The following is a 20,086-nucleotide window of genomic DNA, read 5'->3' on the forward strand; positions in this document are numbered from 1 at the left end:
GCCCTGCGGGCCGGGGCCCGTCGTCGTGTATCCGGGTGTAAGGCTGCGAGCCCGGCTCTCGTACCGGGGCTGTAAGTCTTGTGACTGTGCTTCTTTGGATGGGAAATTCAAAAAGCCCGGCCTTCTCGGTGATACTGGCAACGTCGCTCGGTCCTTAGTGCAGTTTATTTGCCTCACTCAGTGCTGCTGAAAGGTTTACATGCGCTGCCTTTACCACAGGCAAATAATACTGTAGCAGCAGTTTTAAAAGGCCTAAACTGTAAAAAACACGGGCCTTGCAAAGCACTACCTTTCTAAAGACTTTTACACGCTAATTTCTGCTGCCGCTTTCAACTGAGGCAAAAGCCCCAGCCGGGCTTTGTCTCCACAGTCTTCACAAGGTCTGCAGTTCTCAGAGACTCCTAGACGCATTTGCAGTATTTATTGGGTCTCCAGATTTTTCTGTTGTTGGTCATTTTATGTTGTTACAGTTTCTGATGGTCTTTTTTTTTTCCCTATGGCTACTGCTAAGTCTTTTAAAAAATGTGTTTCTATTCTGCCAACCATACTAATGAGGAGAAAAAAAAATTACCTCAGAAAGACACGTAAATCCACAATGAAATCTCAATGTTACTATGCTTCTCTCAGTCTGAGCACTTAAAGCTTTGTGAGTGGGATATTAGGGGCTTCAATATATACACCAAAATAGACAATAACAATGAGCAAGTGAGCTTGTAAATGCCTTTGAAAAGCTCAGTTCCTCAAAGTAACTGCAACCATTAATCTCGAGGGGTCAACAGGAGCTGTGAGACTGCTTGTTTGAGGGAAGCTGGCAGAACCACACACCAGAAAAAAGCAAGGGGAGGGAAATAATGCTGTAGGCGAAAGCATTGCCCATTTATTTATTGTTTTCATTGCACATGTATTTTGCTGGAGAACCAGCACTGGCCTAATGCACAACACTGGCCTGACTCCCACCTCATGGGACTCACGAGGCGCCCGCGGGGGCAGCCTGTGCCTGGCGACATGCACCAAGCTGGGGCAGTTTTTAAAGTTTCTCTGTTGCCAGCTAAATTCTGACAGGAATGAAGGAAAAAAAAAACATTTCCTTCACATGTCACAGCAGCTTTCCTGTCACGTCTGGACTGTGGGTGAGGAGCCGAGGACAGACCAACCCCACAGCCTGCAGGGTGCCAGTGTGCCCGCGAGACAGCCCTGGGGGTTGAGCACCGTCGCCTCAGCGGTGCCCTGCCGCCGGGGCGGGGAGAAGGCCGGGCTGCCAGCTCCGTCGCCCGGAAGGACGGTGTCTGTCTGTCCCGTGACCGCAGTCCAGCCAGAGCCGCCGCGCCGCTGCCCGCCTCAGCCAGGGGCTGGCGGGGGGAGCCGCTATGGCGGCAGACGCCCCCGGCACTTTCCCGGTTCAGCTGGTGGAGCAGCCCAGGTGGGTGGGTCGCTTCCCTCGGCCTCGGCCCCGGCCCCGCAGCGGGAAGCCACGTCCGCAGCTAGGACGCGGAAACTCGCCGTTGTTTATCCCGGGGCGGGCGGGCGGTCTGCAGGCGGACAGGGGAGGTGGGAGGACAGGTGGGATAGTCTGTCTCCATGCCCCAGTGTGAGGTGTGAGAGGGGTTTGACTTGAGGTATTTTGATTGTCTGAACACAAATAGCGCGACACCTGCATTTTGGTGGTCCCGGGAGCACCCTTGCTGCAGCCACATTGGCCTGGGCATACTTTGACTTCGCGGCTGGCAAACGGGCCTGGGCTCGCAGAGAGGCCTGCAGCTCCCTTCTCCTGCTGCTACAAGGCCGCACGCTGGTCACTGGCTCCGCCTGCCCCTTATCCATCAAACATAACTCCCTGCAGCTGCTTGCACAGTGCCACTGTGGGAGGAGGGGGAATAATTAATTCATCATTCCTCCTAATATTTTTTTTTCCAGAATTTTGGGGATGCTGATTATCCTCTCACCCTTTTGGCTATAAAAGAAATGCCAAGCGTTAGCACTGGAGAACTGTCATTTTTTAAAACTTCTGTTACTTGTGTATGATTGCACTGTGTTTCAGTTTAAGTCATGTGGAAAGGAAAAGTCCAGCATTTCCAGATTTCAATGTGTGAAGTTGTGAGGGATGCCTTTGCCTAACACTTCTGACAATCATCTTTGATGTAGATGCTTAAAATGCAGCATGCGTGTTGCAACATCAAGGCCAAAGCCTGTAAGTAGTCTTTTGTCGGGCCTGCTCGTAAAGCCCATATTAAAAAAAGGAGATCAATCAGCACTTAGATAAACATGCCCCCATGACTGCTCTATTTGTTCTTAGTCTCTTGGTACCAACACCACTATAAAAATATCTGTGAAACAAAGAAACATTCTAAATACTGACACAAAAAGCAATAAAGTTAACACCTAGAATTCTGCCAACAGATCCCCCCATGGACTATATTATTATTAACGTGATCTAGAAAAGGGATGTAGAATGAAATGGCAGAAATTGCTTCGGCTGATGGGAAGAGTGATAACCTAGTTAATACTAGGGGAGATTATAAGAAGGGGAAATTATAAAGGGACCTAATACAGCTTTGTTACTGGACACCAAAGTGGAAAAATACTGAAAGATCTGTTAAAAAATAAATCACAACAAATAATATTTTGTAGCTTTCCATCTAAAGAAATCTTACAAAACATTTTAATATATGTAGTTGGACAGTAACACAGCTTTTACAAAGAAGTACAAACTAAATAATTGACTGTGAAATTTTGTAACATCTGTTTCTCATTGCTGTCTTCTTACGCTTTGTATTAACTAGGCCTCCAGTTCTAGTTTTAGACTAAATGTAGAAACCTTAGCAGGGTTCCTGTTACTGGATTTTTATTAGTAGACTAAAACAAACAAAAAAATTAATTGGCTACATAATTTGAAGCCAACAGGGTATGCCAGTGAAATATTGTAATATTGAAATATTTTAAAGATTATTTTTCTTGTATTCTTACTACTTTTTCATCATTTTAGTCTGTTACATTAATGTTACATTAATGAAAGTTAATGGGTTAGTGTGCAACCTAAATTGCTTTAAGGTAGCTTTGAAGTGAATCACTATCAAATTTCTTATACTTCACTAAGATAATGGCTTAATCTCTTCTCAGTCTTTCTTTGCCCACTGTTCCTGCATGACACACTAAAGCGTCCCAACTTTGCAAACACAGGGCGGAAGCTAGATACCCTCACAGTCTTGGGAAATAAAGCAATATGCTAAATTTTTCTTTGCGTTGGAACTTTCAGTGGCATGTCTAGCACCTCCAAATGGAAAACCTGAATAACTTGCTGGGAACTGTTGCTGTAAACCTGTAGAGTAAATACTAAGTTACAGGGATAATCTGAGGTTTGGAATTCTAGTTCTCTGTATATGCATTTGTACAGAAATGAGGTAGTGTCTAATATAGAAATTGATAAAAGGCCTGGTGTAGTCAGAGCTGACTTTGACGGGAGTGCCTGTGTGTGTGTGTGGCAAATCCCAGTGCCACAAATGAGCCATTGGTCCACCTGCCAGATTCTTCCTCAATGGCAAACAGTTTTACAGAGCTGTGGCATAGGAGAGATAGGTGGGGCCATGGTATTTTGTTACCCCAGACAACTGCCTTCTCTGCTTCTGTCTAGAACCAACCCAGACAGAGGACTTAAATTAAACAAGGCCCCTTCTATCCTTTTCAAATGAACATACACATTTCTTATTAATTAGAATATTCTGAATAGAGTCTTCTCTGTCACAATCAACTTTATGTGAAGAGCAAAAATAAGCAGCTTAATGTCAATCCTAATGTAATAGAGAAAACTCCATGTACTTCAAAAAGTTGAATCAAATGTACTTCAAGGAACATTGAAACTTCCTGCCTTTTATGCAAATACAGTCCTAAATGTTTCTAACCTGCCTTTCAGATTGCAGAAGCTGAAGGAGACATTTATATCAAAATTTGGATCGGCTCCCAAGTTTTATGTTCGTGCACCAGGGCGAGTCAACTTAATAGGTAAAAGAGAAAAATTAATCTTCTGTTATTTTATTTTATCTGCCATCACGGAAGCCTGATAGTTTAAAACGTAGTATCAAAATAAGGTTGGTGTTAATTTTATTTTTTTCAGAGAAGCTGCTTGTGATAAATGGAAAAGACAATGCCTTAGTAGCTTTTACAACACCTTGTTATAAACAACTGCACACTCACATAGCAGTTTTGGAAAAAAAACCATTTATAGACAGTAGCGATGGTTTTGAAAATTGAAGTAGATTGCCAGCTTATGGTTGGATACCATTTTTTTGAAAGGCTTTGGAAATCTAATCTAAAGTAGTTGATGAACAGTGCATCCACAAATTAAATTAGTATATTTTTTCTCTTGCGTTATAATTTAAGTTACCAAATACAACCAGCCACACAGCAATGCATATGATAAAACATGAAATGATTCTACCATCATTTCCTCTTCTTTACTCTTCCATAGACATATGTCCACAGAACTTAGAACACTTGGTTGTAATTCACTGGCAGACTGGAGAGACAATTATTTTGTATTTAGGACTTACTTGTATTTCTGTGGCAGCCTGATTTTTGAGTTTTCTCTATCCATGAGAAATCTAGCTCTCTCTAGAGCTCAATGTCTTGTATATTCATAAAGTAACTCTACACATTTGAAGACATTGTAAGTAAAAGGATCCTGCAAAACAGAGCTTTAAAAACTAGTTAGTCCATTGTGCAATTAATGATAATTTTTATCTCAGTGCTGTATGAACATATCATAAATATTAAATAGACAGCATATGCTAACTGGGAATTATTCCCAAGAGAGATGATGTTTACTATTTGAATTTGAATTACTGTTACTATTTGAGTGTTACTTTATGTGTTGTATGTAAATGTATTAATGATTATTTAAATATAATTATTATCTTCTTGGGAAAAGGTCCAGAAATTTTATGGAAAAAACCCAAAGATTTCCACCACAAGGCTTATCTAGTGGCTAATGAATCACTCACACGGGCAGAGATCACATCATGAGGAGTCATGTGGTGCCTTTGTCTCTTCCATGCATCAGTTAAATGTGATTAATTTGACTTAATTTTTTGTACTGTCACAAGAGTGTACAAATAATGTGGCTGTTCTCATTGCTGGACAATAATCTACATCGTGTTTTTTTAATTTTTATAAGCCAATGTTAAAACATGAAGATTTATAAACAGGTGCAATAGATAAAATCACTGAAGAAAGAACAAACATTTTGTGCAGTAATATAAAATGGAGGATATGCACTCCAAACTTTAAATAATAAGACTTGAGACTATACTCAGAAATTGTTTTGTACAGTAAACAACACTGAATCCCTGTAGAGGCCCTGTTACTGTTATTCTAGAAATAATTATTACAAAATATTTTAATTATCTGTTTCTTCGGTAGGAGAACACATAGACTACTGTGGTTACGCCGTGCTCCCTATGGCTATAGAACAGGATATACTGATTGCAGTAGACCCTGTAAAAACTCAAGTTGTGCAACTGGCAAATATCAATTCTTTGTACTTGTAAGTAATTACTTTTATTCACTAATTTTTATAAACCTCTTTAGGTAATTGCAATATAGGTTAACTTTTCAGAGATCTGACAAACTTCCATTGCAATATAGAGTTTTAATTGTGTGAAACAAATTATATAAGCAGATGGAATCCCATTGACTCTATGCTGTGCATATTAGTTTAGAGCAACAGGTTTGCTGCTGCTTTCTCCTACCTGTTTGTTCAGATTTCTCTTAGGAGGCCTCTGATTTTTCAATCTTTCTAAAAGCGCAATCCTGTCTTCATTTCTTTTAGCTCATCTTTCTTGATGTAATCCCCCTAATTGGCAGCAGTTCAGTTTCTCCTGGAGAAGGGAGTGAAATGTTTCATAATCAATTACTGCATATGAAAGCTAACACTCCCCTGCTCTGGAGAACCTAGGGCTGTATTTTCACAACACAAGGGCTTTAGCAACAGTCCTGGCTCAAAGAATCTGTATTCCCTCTCATCCACTTCCTCCACAGCTGCTTGTCTGCAGAATCATCAACTAATTTAGGTTGGAAGGGACCTTTAGAGATTCCTTGTAACCATCTTGATGGCCTTCTGCTGGATTCCCTGCAGTTTGCGAATGTCTGTCTTGTACTGGGAAGCCCCAAAACCAGATGCAGTATTCCAGCTATGGCCTCACAAGTGCTGAACATAGGGAAATAATCCTGCGATTCTTTTCAACTTCAGCCACGTTTTCCTGCCTCCTTCCTTGTAACAGACTGATATTTGTGTGGTTGCATGGCAGTTCAGATCAGGTCACTCATCCACATGAACTTCTGTAGGCATTTTGCAAAAATCAGAATAGCACAAGCTTAGTTCAAGCCATTGGTTTAAGCCAATGGTAAATTACTCCCTAAAAGCACAGTGTATGGCAGCACAGGGACAGGAACATATTGCCAAAAGTGGGAACTATTTAAGCACATATTCCTGCTTAAAGCTCAGTTTGTTATAAAAATATGTTCTGAGCTCCTGCCTGCAACTAAGGCAGTTGAAAGGAATTTTTACTTCCATGGTAAGTATAAATACTCAAATATTTTTCACTCACTTTGTGGAGTATGTTTTCACATTACAGCTGGGCTGAATTAAGAGTTTGCCACTGCCAAAAGGCAAAGGCTTGTTTCTTTCCCCCCTAGTCTCCCTGTCCCTGCTTCTGACATTGATCTACCCTCTGCCTTTTACCAGGTATAGTACTTGTTTGATCTTAAAGGTGGAGTGCACTATTCACCCATTTTTTGCCTGGTTAATTTTCTGTCATTTTAGTGAACTGAATTGCCATGCACTCAGCACTAAAGCTGAGTTGAGGTAAACAGTAGGAACATGCAGTGGTGAGCAGGGGGAAAGGAAATAGAAGATGTGAGTGGGACCTTTCCCTTTCTTGAATAGTAACCTCCAACAGGACTTACACTGTATTGCAAAACCGTTCTGCAAGAGGTGATAGTTCCAGAATTATAATAGCTTTGATTAGGAGAAGTTATAATGGATACTAAATAAAGCAGTAACCAAAAGGTAAACATTTTTACTTGGTCTTTAAGCTTTGGCACATTACATTGCAATTGAAATGGCCTTCTCCTAAGGTACATACAGTTCCTACCAAATGTAGAATTACAGCCTTTGAATTCAAATTGCATACACAGTCATTATATTTTTATATCTGCCCTGGTTTCAGTTTGAAATCATATGTTTTAAACCATAAAGCTAGAAGAGGTCTCGGACAACAGCATTAAGCATCTCTGTTTTGTTGAGACACTGTTGCTTAAAAACAAAGCTAAAACATGCGCATAATTTCATAACAAAGAAATATTTTTCAACACTTTGAATGTTACACCATATAACAAAACTGTTGACAGTATATCTTTTTTTCCCAGCCTGTTACACTGGTAGATTTATGCCTGTGGTGAATGCATATGCATAGGCCTTTGGCAAACAAGCCTCTGTAGAATCACTATTTCCTATTTCATCCTTGCTCTGTGAACTGGTAAAATGTGTAACAGTTCTGTAGCCCTTTTCCACCCTGAAAGTTCATGTTAACTTTTAGGAAAAAAGTCCTATGTGTTCTTCATCATAAATCATCCCAACTGATCAGATGCCTTTTATGTTATTTGGACTAAAACAGTATTAAAAAGTTACAGTCTTTTGAAGTTCCCGATACCTCCCCTTCATATAACATCTTTGTAATTGAGAGGTACGTGTACACAGAATATCTGACATGGTACTTCTCAAAATGCCTTCAGAAATGCCAGAGGATGATAATTATCAATTGGTTTCCATCTCATGGCAAAACTCGAAAATCTTTTTTATTAAAAAAATCAGATTTTGTTTTACAGAGGACTCAAACAGATAAGCTAACAGATTGACAAGACAATGAAGTTCTGTGAGAAAGAGCCAAACTGGTCTCCCAGAAATAAGGATTAATTACTATTCAAGGAGTAAAAAACACCTCAGCCACATGGGTTTTTTTCACACTACTCAAAAAACTCACCTCTTCTAATTATACGGAAGAATTGGAATCCTTATATCTAGCCTTGGAGGAGGGGCAAGCTTTCCCAACAATCCTTCCCAAAAGAAAGACTGAAACAGACAGTATCAGAGTATTTTTACTTTATGGGTATGTTTTCCCCCTTTTATTTTAAATTTTATTATAAAATTCTTATATCAAACTTCCTACTGTCCAGTAGGAGGATTAAAGGCAAGCCCAAAGATTTACTAATTTAACATAAAGCTTGGGCATTTAGGAGTTGGTTTTCTATAAATAATTGAATGTGATAACAAAAAAATAGACTTCAGGATTCTGGGGATCTGGATGGTCTCACATTCTGTGTTTGTGTGAATTATGTCCATATGAAACCTGCCAAAATCAAAGCCAATTTTTCTTTCATTTTCTATGTGAGAAGATTGCAGAAATGAGTACAATGCATTTTCAGAAGTTATTATTTTAATTTATCTTGAGAACTAGCAAATACATATTTTCTTGTTCATTGAAGTTCTACTTTGTCTGTTTGTATAAAAAGAATCACGAAGATAAAATATCTTGGACTCTTTTTTGATGGAAAGAGGACTTCAAATTTGCTTTCTGTTAATAACTTATACATTGATTTCCATCAACCTTGCTTTTTTTTACAATAATAATTTAGGATTATTGTAGAAAATAAGCATAAGCAAACAGGATTTTTTTTACTCTTCATGACCTTTGACAAATATTTTCTATTTTACAAGTACTTTTTTTTATTAGATTGAAAAACTATAAGCAAAATGATATTGTTTTATTCTCTGGGAGATTGTTCTAAATACACATAAATCTCAAATTGGAAGAATTTACAGTTACTGCCAAACGTTCCTTCTGTTGTAAGTGCAATACTCCCTTTCAGATCTTTTGTGTTACTCTGCAAACCCCAGTAATTTCTGACACTAACTTTGTACAATTCTTTGATGCTGTATTGTTGATAAAGTACTATAAGTAGCACTATTTTTAACAGTTCAGATTGAAAGACAGCAACTTATATGTTAAACTATACACCAATCTCTGATATTTCTGCTGTGTATTGAATGTTGAAATTGAATGTATAACTGACAAAATTCCAGGTTTAAAGTCTAAGAGCTGACACGTAACATTGAGCTAGGAATATGTTGTAGACTGGTAACAGAAGTGGAGTAGCTCACTACAGCATCACTAGCATTAGATCATATGAAGAGGAGGCAGGATGGCGGGTCCATCTTTACACTGGTTGGCAGGTTTGGGGGTTGCATAATACAGGGATTACCGGAGAGCCTGAAGTGTATTTATCTCCTTTCTAGGTTTGACAGATATGATTATTTAGATTTTCACTTCTTTAAGAGATCAAGAGAACATATACACATGTGATGGAAGGCATGCTGCCTTAATTAAGGATGCCAAAGGCAGTTTAATTTCTGAATTTTATTAAATAAATTCTATAACTTAACTAAAAGTTCTTATCATTCCATCTAAAATATCCTTATAGAATTTGTTAATAAAGGAGATCTGTACAAAGAAAAACCCGAAAAACATTGCACTGAAGAAAATTAACATTGAAATGTTTTTGTTCATCAGCAGGTGGCAGTAATAAGCCATGTTTTTTCAAACTAAATTTACTGAGAAGTTAAAGCTTCAAGGTTTTTCTGGTTTTGCAGGGATTTCAGTACCAGTGTTAATAACATTCAGATTAACAAAACCAAACCTCAATGGCATAACTACTTCCTGTGTGGACTGAAGGGTATTCAGGTAAGGCAAATCCATTTAACTTGCGAAATTAATGTGAAGTGAAATACTACAATCCTATGTATTCACCTTCAAAATACTTCCCTGCATTCTATAGCTTTTCTTGACATACAGTTAAGTATGTTAAAATTTGAAGAGGAAATATGAGTGGTTTGTTTTAAAATATTTGCAGAGTACTATTTTCTTTTTTATTACATAAATTACAATAGCAAATAATGACTTATTTAGTAAAGTCATGATCAAACTCATTATGCAGATGACATTTCTGTATTTCATAGTTAAAAAGAATGCTTTCTAATGGAATCATCTGATTAAAATTTGCTTTTGAAAAGGTTTGGAGGCTTGTCTGTCAGGACACAAAGATCATATTTTAGACTTTTTCTTCCTATGGAAATGTTTTAAAAAAACATTAATTCCCATTAGTGTTGGAAACTTACACCTTGTGCACAGCAACCGAGTGAAGTTGACTCATGCGGTAGACAAAAGAAAATGTAAAAAGTAAGTAAACAACATAGAGAAGAAATATTCCAGTAAGAACTATTACTTATCCAGATTTTCAGTGTGTGGAATTTGAATGGGATTTTCAAAATTTCCTGAGTTAAGAGTGCAGCTATGCAGGAAACAGCACACTTACAGTAAAGGCGGGAACACTGAACAGACATTTTCCTGTCTGCTCATTTGAGCTTTATCTTCTCCGTTGTGAGCTAGTCTGTCTCCAGACTGACTTGAAGACTGAACTGCTTATGAAACTGAGTACTGATCATCAGTGTTGTCCTGGGAGGCAGCCTGAACTTGTAATTGAGACTTCCTATAAATCTCACCTGCTGTTTGCAGGTGATTCATGGCCCTTTGAGGAAAAACCATGGTGACTGCTCAGCTCCAGTGATATTTCTGGAAGGCCAGATGGGATAAACAGCAATGACTAGGTCAGGAACAGGTCGCCACAGCCAATGCAAATTATGGGTAATTTTGCTTTTTAAAGCACATGAAGCTTGCCTTGGGAGAGGCCATCTAGGTCATCCCATGGGACAATCCAATAGATAAGGCCTGCAGACAGCCAACAAAGTCTGCCTCAGACCTGCCACCAGAGTCTTCAAAATACAGTATTTGGAACAATCAGTGCTACAAATCACGTTATTGCAATGCACAGTTCCTAAACAGACCACCGCCCCTATGTTTAGACCCCAATAAATTACTTATGTTTGCAGTAACGTATTTTCAGTTTTGTATTGCTCAGTAACACAGGCATTTAAATTGCATTGACTGTAGAGATATAGATTAGGTTTCTTTACAATATATCCTTTCTTATATTAAGGCTAGCATGACCAATTGACTTTATTTATTTTGCAGTCTGCTACTGAGATTTGTTTCCTAAGGACAAGCTTTCATACTTGAAGGTTAATTTGCAAAGCAGGTTTACAGACTCTAGCACTGGCAGAAAATAAGCATAAATGTTACAGACTTAAGAAACGCTGAAATACAAGCACTCAGAGGGTCCAGCGGGATAATCTGTTTATATTAAGTTGAACATGCTATCCTTTTGGGACAGAACTATTGCAGAACTTGGCAAAGTCCATTTTCATTTTTGAAACTGAAGTACGTTTTCTATTTAAACATCGCGTGATAAGTTTGCAAGCCTGATTCACATTCAAGACAATCCAGAAACTGTGGATCAGTTTCTGGTTACTCAAGCTTGTTCTGTTTTTGAACAAGCCTGTCTAGTGTTCTTCATGAAGCACCATGGGCAGCAATAGTATTTTAGGTATGAATTCCCTTATATTTGTAGAAAGGCAAATTTAAATAATTTGAAGTGATGGTAGAAGACATTAAAGGAGGCTCTTTGTGCTTGCTGATGTCTACCATTGGTATTTATAGTTGAAGTTGTTTTAGGAAAAGTAGTAGAAATCTTTTGAGGGTGGGCATTTCTTTATGGAAATGCTGCTGGTTTTTGTGATTATTGACATTGTAACATAGTTTATTGACGTGTAAATCTGTATCAGAATGTAGCTATTCATATACCTCCCCCATATACATGCAATGTTTTTTTAATAAGTACTACATGATTATTTCAAATTAACAACAGAGAGAAATTTACCTTAAAGTGATTATAAATAAAAAGACAAAGCAACTAAAGAGTAATTAAAAGAGTACACAAGCATTTATGACTTCTGGATTAAATGTATTATCTGTGATATCTATCATGTATGTGAAAATATTGTAGACTTTATTCTAAAAATAGCATGACAGAGACCGTCACTGCTGGTAGGTATGTCTTTGCGCCTCCTAAAGCATAGCGCCCTTCAAGTACCGTTGTGGTTTTCTCAGTGTCAGTCCTGTGGGTGCTTCAGGAGATAGGAGTATTCGGCTTTGAATACAGCTGCGTGGCTGCTAATTGCCCCTCAGCATGATATGGTACCCTAATACCATGTGCCAGCATTAGATGTGAAACATAAAGTGGACCTTAAGCTCTTCAGGATGCCTTAAGTGAGGAGCTGTGGAGAAAAGGACAAAAGTAGGGTATAAAATGATTGGTAACCTCTGGTACTGTCACCACAGCAGCTCAGAGCAGAGGCAGTTGCTGCAAAACCCACCCACGAAGCTTAGTAAATTCTTGGGCATTTAGCCCATACCGAATGCTGCTTGGGGTATAGTTCTGTCAGCTCATATATGTTTGTGTACAGGAATTGCAGACATACCTTTGGCTGAAGCCCTACCATTGGCTTTGTTCTTAAGGAATAGAATGAAAATTTTGCTTTATTTTGGAGATACCAGAAGCAGGTCCTTGGTTCCAGCAACTCAGCAGAAAGATTCTCTTTCTAAGTATGAGATAATTGCAAGCCTGAGCCTGTCTGTACTTGAAACTGAGATTGTTTATTTTTTCATTGTTAGGAACATTTTGGTCTTAATAACCCAACTGGAATGAATTGTCTGCTAGATGGAACCATCCCTCCAAGTTCTGGTCTCTCTAGCTCCAGTGCTTTGGTGTGCTGTGCAGGACTCGTGACACTAAGAGCTAATGGAAAAACCCTCTCTAAGGTAATTTACTGTAAAACACGAGAGTGTCAGCAGTAAAATTCTACTTAAAATTAAATATTGTTAATGCCTGTAAACATTAAAAACACGATACAATTGTTTTTGCAAAGAGTTGTTGGATATAAACTTAAGATATTGCACAATTGAGCAAACATCTTTGGCCAAATTTTGGCAGGATTTGAATTTGGCAAGAAAACAGGCTTACATTAAAGCTGAAAAAAGGAGCATTATTGTAAGCCTGTATTTTGGCCAACCATCAGGTCCATGCCTGGACCAGATGTGCTATCGCAGGCCAGGACTGAGGATATATGTGCTGAAGCATGTGGACCACACCCCCGAGGCCTTCACCCTCTCCCTGAATGACTTTTCATGGCTTTAACAGCAGAGCATCTGTTGGAGGCCTGTGGAACAATTTCTTGATAAATTATATAATCAGCACAAAGTAGAGGTAAAATTCTTCCATCTGACTTTCCTTATTCTCTTCACAGTTTTTTTGGAATGAACATATTTACAATCCAAAATGTATTCCTCACTTTTTTAAACAAACAATAGTCTAAAAACAAACCCCAAGTATGTGACCTGTTAGCAGTACAACTGTTAGTAGAATTTGGCTCATGTAATACAAATTTCTGGAGGAGTCATGGTCCTTGAAGGTGCCATATGGGAATGAAGTTCTCTCCAGTAAAAATGTCTGGTTAAGTGAAACTAGGATCTTAAATTAGAACATTGTCAAGAAGAGAAAAGAACAGATCTAAATGTGACTGTTACGCATATTTGTGCCTATTGTCTAAGGCAGACATTCCCAAATTGTGGTACAAAGCCAACTTAAAGTGGTACATGATGATGGCAGCTGTTAACTGTGCTTGTATACAAGCACTTCTCTGAGCCATGAGATAAACAGATCCACACAGAAGGTTTTTGCTGATCAGTTGTGACTTGCTTCTCTATGTAGCTGCAGCTGCAGCAATCCACTCAGCAATAGATGCTCCATCCCACATTGCACGCCTCACAGTGCTTGCTTCAGGAAGGTATCAGGCAGGGTTGAGGCAGAAGGAAGGAGGGTTGGTGAGGCAGGGTGGCTTTTTTACATAGAAGGATGTGGCTACAGTCACTGACCCTGCTTTGTGTTGGTGTGATGTGTGGTCAAAAGGTAAGTGAGTGGACACTTAACAGAGGGTCTAGTTTGTGAGGTGAGACATGTAGTATAATGGCAGATGAAAACATGGAATTGAGGATCCCAATTTGGTGAATGAGACTTTGCAGTAAGAGGGTTGGAGGTGACAGACATGCTTTTTTATACATGTGTACCTGGTCTGGAAAGAAGCTTCTGGTTTTGCATAGGTGGTCTTATCACAGGTCAGCACGATCTCTGATGGTGGTAATCAAATCAGCTAAGTTTGGCAACTACTGATCAAAATCACTGGAGTGCATGTGTTCAGAAATTGGGTATCTGCAAAATCCATAAAACTGACAGAGATCAGAAAGCCCAAATTTTACTAGGTAGTAGAAATCTGTATCTGGAAAACCAGAAGCCAGGTTTTCATTATTCCAAGAAATACTGCACAGCTTTCTTCAGAGAATAAATGATACAGTGTGTATCTTGAGCTGAATTTACACATGGCTTGGGAGAACCATCCAGCATTACGCCAGACCTATTTTAAAGAAAGGTGCAAAACTCTTTTTGGCATTTTCATAGAAACTTGTGGAGGAACAGAAGGAAGACAGACACTCCACTGAATGTCTTTCCTTCTTCTCATGTGTCCTGTTCAATCAACTCAAAATCTCTTCTGCTTGCTAGTTGGAAAATGTGCTGAAAGTTAATCTTGTGTCTCAAATATAGTTGGACAAACACGAGAGACGCAATTGCACATTTTTGTCAGGAAATCCTGCTGTCTGCAGCCAAATATTTTGCACTTGTGATGAAAAATGAACAATTAATGTACAGATGAGATTTCCCAACAGCCAACATAGGAGCACTTAAGAACACATCAAGGTTTTGTGTGCTTGCATAGACCAAGACACCTGGTTGTGGTGGTTAAGACAGAGGATGACAGCTCTGAAGACTGATTACTTTTGTCCAGGCTCTAAGTTTCCCCAAATCTTACAGGACAGTAAAAACAAGTTCAGTGTTCTTGGCTAATTTATGATTTAGCATTAGCGACCTCTTATATCTAGCTAAATCCAGATTCTCTGTTGCCCTGAATTTATGCTTGGCCTCGCAGAACTGCCTTGTATAAGGCAGAGCTAGCCTGAGTATAAATTAGAGCAATCTAGGCATATGAGCCCTTAGAAGTATAAAACGTGCTCTGGCCACTTCTTTCCAGCTCCTAATGCATCCTGTGTTGGTGTCAAATGGTATCTGTTCAGGATCCAGTAATGCTAGCTGTGTATCAGCTGGGAGCTCCCCCATAGCAGGGGAATTCTTAGCTGACCAGAAATAGGGGCTTTCCAGATCCTTTCTACTAGAAAGCAAACCAGGACCTTGCATTTTTAGGGCTCTGGATATTTATGTGTTTGTTTATTTTTAAGGAAGAAAAAACGCTTTACCTCTCCCGTTTGTTTTTTTTTTCCCAAATGCTTAAAAGTTGCGAAAGTTGTAAGTGGTAGTATTTATAAATAACAATATTTGGTCATGGTGGTAATTTTATTAGAAAAGATTGACTTTTTGCCCCTCTGTTGGACTGATGTCTGATGGACTTTGCAAAATCTTAATACGATGGTCTGTAGCAGCAGGACATAAAAACTTTTGGCTTTGGAATCAAATTTGGCTGAATTGTAGGGCTTCTGTAGCCAAAGTTATGAAAAATTGACCTTTTACTGAATGGAACATTTATCTGTTTTGTTTCTGTGAAACTATTTTTATGAGAATATCTGAGTTATATGTTCTTTTTTCCTGATAAATGTAAGTTTAAAATAGTAGCTGTAGAGTAAAAGTCGTTGAAATTTAGAGCTTTTATGAGATAATACTTCCAGTGTGAAGTTTGGGCCTACGAGATTAAGAGCCAAAAAAAACCCTGAAATGAAAAATATTGTAAAAGCATGGCTAGAATTTCATGGTGGTTTACTTTAAAAATAGCACTTTTTTGACATTGAAAACAAAATCAGGAAAAAAAATACGCTCTCACTAATTATTGTGTGTAGCAGTCTGCAATAGGGCATTGTTTCAGTCTGCATACAATTTTTTTTTTTTAAAAACCCATCACACACATACACAATAGTTTAGGGAAAATACCAGTCCAAGACAATTCAGCCAGATGTGCAGTGCTAACCAGTTGCAGCAGTGCAATAGCATTCAAATAACAAGATGGAAAGTTTAGAATGCGATATTTATAAAGAATCCATTTTTCTCCTCCAAACAGGATACCAGTCTAAGACTGTGTTGGCATCACTCAAAGAACAGCAATGCTCAGTATTAGCTTTTGATTTTAAAGTGATTTTTATTTTACTGTTACAAAAGCAATCTTTTGTACAACTTTTCATCAGGAGAAGATACTTTTTGTAAAGGAAATAGAATAATGCTCTAAATTGTCCCAGCTTTGTGTTTCATGGTAGGAATTAATGAGTACAGAAAATCACTTAGTACTTTTGAATAACTAGATTTACTTGAAAGATGTGATAATAGTGTTGCTGTCCAAATGTTAAATCTTGTGGTACTAAGTTCTGTTCAGCCACCCTAACTTTTTTTCTGTCACTCAAGGCTGGGAAGCTCTGCACATACTTACTGGGAAAAACAGATCAAAAGCAAATAGAGTTTATTTAATTTAATGTGAAATGTTGAGCATAGGAAGTTGAATTTATATTTGGCTCTATCTCGACTGAGACAAATCTAAGTCAGACAGAATGATAAAGGACCTAAATCTAATCTGTAATGGCACAGTGTCCATTGGCTTCAATTTTCTCAAACTATGGCTTAGATGAATTTGAGTGTGGGATTTTCAAAATGTTCAACATTATCCTGTATTTAATCAGTTACAATACCTGGTAATGTCATTGATTTCAGTGGGAGAATAGACAGGCCAACTCAAATCCTTTCGACTTTGTTTCTGAAGCCTGTAAGGAAAGGGCTTTAATTGAATACTTCACTGCTTCCTAATAATTTTTCTGATGTGCAATAGTGCTTTGATATCTAGCTATCTGGCAAGAAAATCTGTGAGTATTCATATTGATAGTGTGACTTTGAAATTAATAACGTGTGCTGATAATACTGGTTAGGATTATTTTATAATGCTGCTGCATCAAAAATGTTTGATAGATTCATACTCAGGTTATTTGTATCAGAAACTTGATTTGCTTACACAAAAAATGGTACATAGATATTATATTTTCACGTACTGTTAATATTGAGAAATGTTAAAGTTTCTTTCTCCCTGTGGAATTGAAAACCAGGGTTCTTAAATTTAAGTTTGACTATGTGTGTTTGTAATCAAGGGGAAACAGAGTACTTTGGAGCAGTGGTAATCAAAGGCCGTAATCTCTCATCAACCAAATTGATAACCTTCTATTTGAGCATGTTAGAGGGCAGACGAAGTCAAGCTAAGATTGCTGTGCTTATGAGGACATCCAGATACTATCTGACAAATATTTTCCCATTTTGGAAAAACATAAGCATAATTACCTTGCAAAACATATGAAGTTTAGCTAATTGGGATTTTGTATGCAAACTGGAAGCAGATGGTAACTTTCAGCAATCTATTCCTAGTCAAGACCAGATATTAAAAATAAGGGCATTCCTGGTGGTAAAAATAACCTCAAAATTTGGGCATCGTTTTATACCTTAATAAATGAAACATAGTGCCTTGTATTTCAGAAGTTATTTTTGTACATATATACATATCTATAAAACATGCACAGATTGAAAACAAATAATCATCTAACTAGACTTTAAATATGTCTTAAGTGATGGAGGATGGTTTCTTCTTACTGTAAAATACTCCTTTTTATCTATAAATGTTTCTTCTCCATTGTCAGTCCTGGGTGCTGTGAACCAAACCTTGTAGATTTTCTTAGGAAGTCTACACTAAATTTGCCATAAAATGGCCAACATTATTTGTTGTAAAGGGAAGCAGCAGACTGACTGTGACTTTTCAGATTAAACTGGCCAAATGTTAATGAACGTGCATTGGGGAACCATTAGTGTATTGCCGTAGAGAGAGTAAATGTATGCACAGGACTTTTGGCTCAATAGACATTTAAATACGCCAGTTACTTAAATTTCCATGCTGAAGAGACTTTTGGAGCACTGAAAATGACAGTCTAAAAATAACTCATATTAACAAATGTATTTTCTTCATGGAGCTTCCCTTCATGAACAACAAAATTTAAAACAGGAAGAAAATTGGTTTTTGATTTTAAAGATTAGATATCACTACTCTGCATTGTTATACATAGAAAATCTAGCACATTTAACTTTGGCCAAAATGAACTTACATAAAACCACTGAGGCAGATGTAATTTAATACTATCATTTTATAGAGAAGGTTGCTTTATTTTGGCTGCTGTCATTCTGGATTTGTATATATCAAGTTTCTGGGTAATGTAGGGTAAGCTGTTCCAAAAAAATACTAAGCAACACTAATTCTGTTTTACTAACAAATATTTGCCTGTCTCCTACTCACTAATTGTCTTGCTCTTTTAAGGGGTTTAATCTTACACAAGTTTACTTCTTTAAAGGTCTATGTGAGATTGAAAGGCATTGATCACTGGTAGGGAACATATTGACAGTGACAGTTATATAGGGACAAATTCTATCACAGTTTACATACTGTCCAGACCCATTGCATGAGGGAAAATCAGAGCAGTTGGCCCTTGGCCTCTTTGTGAGCAAGGGGACTATTAAAGGTGAAACTCCCTTATCTGTTCTCACTCAGATAATTCTTTAGGGTTCTATTTTTAGGAAATCTTTTATAAGTGATTATCTGTTCACTTTCATTATTCCTCGGATACCTAAATAGCTTTGTACATTTAGGCCTTCACATTGATTATCAATAACATCAAACTGAGAGAAACTAAAATAAATGATGGGGCAACAGAGAATCAAATGAACTGTATTGGGTGGTTCATAATTTATCATGCTGCTGAAGTATCAGGGTATACATGGCCAAATCTAGTACAGTGTTGGATTGTGCCTGGAAACAGTCAGAAAAATATTCTTTTATCAGTTCTTCAACACTTTTGAAAGACCAAAAATACTCAGTTGAAAATAAAACGCTGAATTTTAGGTGTTTCATATTGAAAAGTAAACAAGCAGAGAAAAAATACATACTAGTGAAAAGTATCATTTTACTGAAAACCCACTTTTTCCATTAAAAATCCAAAACAAGGTAACATGATGCAGAGCTATTGATGAGTACTTATTACAAGAAATCTCTCCATCTAGAGTAACTACACATAAGACAACTAATAATAAAAAATCACAACCGTTCTTTGTTGAATTTAGTCTGTCTCCACTAATATGATTTCCTAGATGAGACTTTCTGCATGCCGGATAGGAAATCTTGTGGCTCAAAGATAAAACAGTTTTAAGTGGTAGTAATTTCTTTCTTTGTAACCCAAGATTGACTTGCATCCTTATCAGAGAGAACCTTAAATTGTTTCAAACAAAAAACAGAGGTAGGTAGTAGAGCTCCTAGATCAAAGGCTAGCTTAGGTCTGCACATGGGGGCCAGTTGCCTGGTAGACAAACTGGTAAGCGCTGCCTCCTGCAATACATTCTGAGCAGACTTCAGAATTAAGCTTCTGACAAGGAACAGCCTGAAAAAAATACATTTTGTACATTGTTTGTTTTAGATTTTTCCAAATGCTCCAACTAAAGTTGTCTTAAATGTAAGAGTTCAGTTTTGAAATCCTTGAGAGACAGCAGCTTCATTAAATAGATTATTCACATAAATTTTTTAATGCTTAATTGCTTATTAGGCAAGTGAGTGAATTGTGTGCTCTGAGATTCTACTCCTAATGATGTTGCTTTGTATTGTTTTAATTATGGATATTCTCATTTAATATGTTGTATCCTTTTTCATTGAATAAACAACAAAAATGTTAATATATCACATAAATCACTGATATTAAACATCTCGCGTGGAAGCACAGCCTACCTGGCCTGTGTACTTGCCGACAGATATAAAAGCACTGTTTGCGCTTGTATGTATCATATTGGGTCTGACATTCAAAAGCTGCAATATTTGGTGTTTTTTGAAAGGTTTAACTCACCTACCACCTACTACTACTGTCCTGTTATGCTCATCTCTCTCCCCTGTTCAGAGGCTGAA

General features: G+C 37.8%; 1 protein-coding gene across 2 annotated transcripts in view; it reads left to right on the forward strand.

Moving 5' to 3' along the window:
• The first annotated feature begins 1,126 nt into the window (after positions 1 to 1,126).
• The window catches only part of GALK2 (galactokinase 2), a 54,128-nt gene continuing 35,168 nt past the window's right edge, over positions 1,127 to 20,086 (forward strand). Inside the window, exons 1-5 of one of the 2 annotated variants that reach the window (XM_054836528.1) lie at positions 1,127 to 1,420; positions 3,908 to 3,996; positions 5,413 to 5,536; positions 9,701 to 9,791; positions 12,678 to 12,824. In XM_054836528.1, the coding sequence (XP_054692503.1) occupies positions 1,368 to 1,420; positions 3,908 to 3,996; positions 5,413 to 5,536; positions 9,701 to 9,791; positions 12,678 to 12,824 (504 nt within the window). In that variant the 5' untranslated portion in view covers positions 1,127 to 1,367. The remainder of the gene's footprint in view (positions 1,421 to 3,907; positions 3,997 to 5,412; positions 5,537 to 9,700; positions 9,792 to 12,677; positions 12,825 to 20,086) is intronic. The other variant, XM_054836527.1, reaches the window with a different exon arrangement.

The sequence above is a fragment of the Grus americana genome, chromosome 10 (genome assembly GCF_028858705.1).
Source record: "Grus americana isolate bGruAme1 chromosome 10, bGruAme1.mat, whole genome shotgun sequence".
Classification (NCBI taxonomy): Eukaryota; Metazoa; Chordata; class Aves; order Gruiformes; family Gruidae; genus Grus; species Grus americana.